The sequence below is a fragment of the Tribolium madens genome, unplaced genomic scaffold (assembly GCF_015345945.1).
Source record: "Tribolium madens isolate multiple individuals breed KSU strain unplaced genomic scaffold, Tmad_KSU_1.1 Scaffold_11;HRSCAF=98;Tcas5.2_LG3b, whole genome shotgun sequence".
Classification (NCBI taxonomy): Eukaryota; Metazoa; Arthropoda; class Insecta; order Coleoptera; family Tenebrionidae; genus Tribolium; species Tribolium madens.
Genome location: NW_025400975.1, coordinates 6985371 through 6989701, shown reverse-complemented (window position 1 = coordinate 6989701; position 4331 = coordinate 6985371). Strand labels below are relative to the sequence as shown.

The window sequence follows — 4331 nt, the reverse complement described above, 5'->3', positions numbered from 1 at the left end:
CCTACCCCTTACATGGGGTGCGAGTTATGGCGCACCCTGTATTTAAACCAAAAGTAGCTTTAAAAATGTCAAAACGTTACATGGGGAAAGTGGAACTATAATTAAATGATCAATATTTCTTGTGTATAGCCTTTTGTTTACAATAATTATGTATTAATTGTCAGTTTTGTCACACATAATTAAACGCAGCTTTCTATCCTGAAATGATTAAAATTGAATAAAGTTAAACTTTATCAAAGGACAAACTAGTAATCTTGTCTGCCTACTTAAATAACTGTACCATTCAAGCAAAGACGGAAGTTTAAAACAAATGAGGTAAAAGTTAACTGTCTGAGGGGCCCACCACTCATTTTTTCTACTACTTTCATTGTTATATCAATTTTTAATTGTGGGTTTAAACAATCCAGAAGCGTCTAGATACAACAATGCAATTTGTTGAGAATAGGAGTTTCATATAATTATGTTACGTAAGTCAGCTTTGAAGTGTAGCAATATAATGGGGGCGCATGTGGTGGTGCTTTACCTTTGTCGTGTTGTGGTGTCCCAATTGGGTGGTCGTAGTCTTCGTCCTTGTACTTAATCTTTTTAGGACAATCACTAGATGTAGTACATGTCCTTTTACCCATGTTAAAACAACCATCTGTGTCCGAGGAGTCACCTTCGAAAAAGCCACTTTCTTTGGTTTTTTTATGGGAACGCATTTTGCTTGTTTTCCGACTTATTACACCAAGTACATATTTAAATAAAAAATTGAGTTATTTCCCGAAACGAGTTGGAAACTTTTCCGCAAAACTAGGTCGTAACAGTAAATTCGATTCACATGTACCGTTTCACAGGGAACTCTTTAAACTTGCAGAAAATATCACTATCACAAACTTTGGACAGTTTGTCAGGTTAGGTTTCGAACTTCACTGGAAATTCACTTTGTCCGGGTTGGTTTTGGCTTGTTGCGTGCTAGGAAGAAGGTTTCAAGCGTAATTAACTGAWWATGAGGTAGMAAATAATTGAGAAATTCAAAAATACAACTTAATACAACCGACAAACGCGTCTACAAAGTAACTGATTTTAGACAGTTGTCGATTCCATGTTGTTTCCATATCCCTACCAATCAGAATTGCGGAACACACATCTAGCAACAGCCGATTTGCCACGAACACACTTCGGGGGTTTTCGGAGCACGTTTTCGGAATCAACAATTCCGACTTTTGCCATGTTTTGTTGTTGTTGATAACAACATGCCTAATCGGTTATAATTACTGATAAAATCTGTTTACTGTTGTGGTTCCCACAAAGGACAATGCTGCTCTAATCTGTAGTTTTGGACKAAAATAGACACAAACAAGGGAAGTTTCAAATTCAAAACACCACGTCCTTAAAAGGGCTTTATTTTTGTCAAGTTGGTATTTGATAAATTTCGATTTTGAATAGCGCAACTACTTAAAAATAACCGCAAACTTGTGATCTTGTTTATTTCCAATACGCCTTATTTCGTGAACCAATTTGTTTTTGTTTTTCGTTTTATGTGAATTATCTATTTCGAAAATATTTCTGTTTACTTGAACCGCACAATTTATTTATTACAATCTCTAGGTGCGAAATTAACTAAATTTAAATTTTATGCAATTAAATGTGTTACTCAATACATATTTATTACATATACCAGAGATATTCAGTTTTCCCCTACTTATAAAAACATCAATTATTATAAAAAAATATTATAAAATTACATAATCCATAAAAAGATACAAACTTAGTAAATTGAACAGAAAGGATTATTAGGTTATTATTAATAAAATTTCATCATGCTATTTTGAAAACTATGTCTTATGCAACCAAATATACACGCCGGATCAATATTCCGGCGCAAGACGTGGGAAATATAAAAATAAAACAACAAAAGCTGCTGAATGACGTCCATAACGAGTGCTTACGTTGTTAAAATGTTATAAAACGGCGAGTTAGATAAAATACATCTAAATGCTTAAAAATACTGTATTTTTTTGCCAGTACTTGAGGGAAATGGGGTTTTGTGCCCCAGAAAAAACATTAAAGTTTATTATTCATTAAAAAAAATAATAACACTAATAATACACTTTCAGTTTGTACTTTGCCTTTCCAAAAAAATCCAAAWCACTTATAAACAGTTRAAAAATTTCGAAATGTYCAATAATACAGTTTTATTTAAGTGTCTTAAACATATTTAGATTGAGTACATATGATTAGGCGATATTTGCATTATCATTTCCTAATTCATTTCATAATTATGTCGGAATTCCCTGTATTTTATATACTCATGCATCCATTTCCTGAATAGAATGAAAGATTCCGATAAATATACTATAAAAAATCCCAGTTGATAAGCAAATAGATATTTGTTAATTAATCGTTTAAACTAAATTTAAATTTAAAATCTGCTTAATGAAGTGTCAAAATGCACAAAATTTGACTATTACAATTACAATTCATTTTCTTATCTTATTTTTTGTGTTCTGAATTTTATAGTAAAATCAAAAAACAAGAACAGGAAATATCAAACAAATATCATCTTTAATGTCAATTGTAGAAAGACATAATAGTATATTATTCAAAGAGCATACATATAATGACGGCTATTATCCACGAAGTGAAGTTTAAAAAACGAGTCGTAGACGATAAATAAGAAAAGAATAAATAAAAAACACAATTGAATAGAATTTGTAAAAATACTAACAGCTTTAAACTTGTGTTAATTATTTCTTATAAGTGTCAAAATAAATAAATTAGCTCGCATATACKGGGTAAACAAAAAGTAGGAAACCAAGCCTGTTTTTTAAAACCTTTGCCTTCACATTTAAAAATAATAAAACCCAGAACATAATTATGTAAAAAACATTTTTTCATTAACACTCTACAGGATGTTTTGTAATTAATTAAGATACCAGAAACTTACTTAAAAAAATGGTTTTAAAAATTCTGTCGAAAATTTTGACCATAATTTTTTTTTTCAACAGAAATAAATAAAGTGCAAATTTTAAACTCTCATAACTTCCAAATTTTTATAAATAAAATTTCATTAACATTTTTTTAATGTTCCTGGTATCTTATTTTACTTGTCTTTTTTATTCCTATAGAAACAACATTGCAAATATTTTAGAATAAATGACTATTTATACACTATGTCCATAAATGATTGAAGGATCAAGTTGGCATTGAAATAATGTCAAACTTTGAATGTGCCGCTTTATAACGGGTGTTTTTTTTATTTTGCGTTGTGAACGAACCATCGTAAAATTAATCTGACATTTGAGTCCTTGTCGGGCGTATTAAAAATTATGGTCCGTTCACAACACATTCATATCACTGCCAACTATGACGCCAAATTTAAAAAATAAACAGCTGTTATAGTAATTTTGTAATAATAAACAATGCATAGCCTTCTCAAAATAAAGTTAAGTTTAGAAAAATGAACAAACAGGACACTTATTTTCGGAGAAAGGAAGTAATTAATAATAATTTGTGTTATAAAAAATTCGATCGTATTTTGAGAATGAAATTTTGTTTTGTTTTAAAGTTATGCGATTTTTTTTCAAAATGGCAACTTATACAGACTGGATTATAAGCCATAACTTCATTATTTTTAAAGATATTCCAATAGTTTTTAATCAAAATTGAACATTTTCTTGTTATCAGTCGTTTGCTTGTCTTAGATAAAATAAATAAAAAATGTTCTATTTTTTCCACAGCCTACTTTATTAAATTTTCAGATTGCCTGAAAGCAATAATTATTGAAAAATAATAATGACAGTAAGCTTGTTGAAAAACAGTTTAACAAAAAATCCAAAAATAATAAAATATACAGGGTGTTACATTAAAAAAATTGAAATTGATGTCACTTCCGGGGAAACAAGAAGCAGCATTGATTGAGCATCTTACCCAAATATAAATGACAATAAACTATTCATCTTTTTTCTAAAAAGTATTATAAAATAATGGAGTTATAGCTTGAGTCGTATTTCCTAATACAGGATGGTCCAAAAGTCTGGAAATAATTTTATTCTGGCGAAACTATCAATTTTTTGTCAAACAAAAAAAAAATTTGAATATTAATTAATTGTTTATTATTACGAGATAAACATAGTAACGTACCACCCCATGGCCGGTGGAGAAAAGTTTTGACAACAGATAAAGTTTATAATTTTTTTTAACAWAAATTGTAACATTTTCAATAAATATTTTTGTACATTTATAAAATGCGTAAACATATCTTTGTAAAACAATAAAAAACCCGTTTTTATTTAAGAAAAAAATGATTAGTATGATAATCACAAAAGTTTAAACAATTAATTAAAATA

The 4331-nt window shown here is 29.1% G+C and overlaps 1 protein-coding gene across 2 annotated transcripts in view; it reads right to left on the bottom strand.

Annotated features, from left to right (window-relative positions):
- LOC123004455 (ribosomal protein S6 kinase alpha-5-like) overlaps window positions 1-4331 on the bottom strand; it is a 37180-nt gene that overhangs the window by 30864 nt on the left and 1985 nt on the right. The window contains exon 1 of one of the 2 annotated variants that reach the window (XM_044397746.1): window positions 524-1080. The exons of the other annotated variant lie outside the window; for it this stretch is intronic. Coding sequence (XP_044253681.1) covers window positions 524-701 — 178 coding nt within the window. The 5' untranslated portion in view covers window positions 702-1080. Of the gene's footprint in view, window positions 1-523; window positions 1081-4331 lie in introns of those variants that run through there. 2 annotated transcript variants of the gene reach the window in all.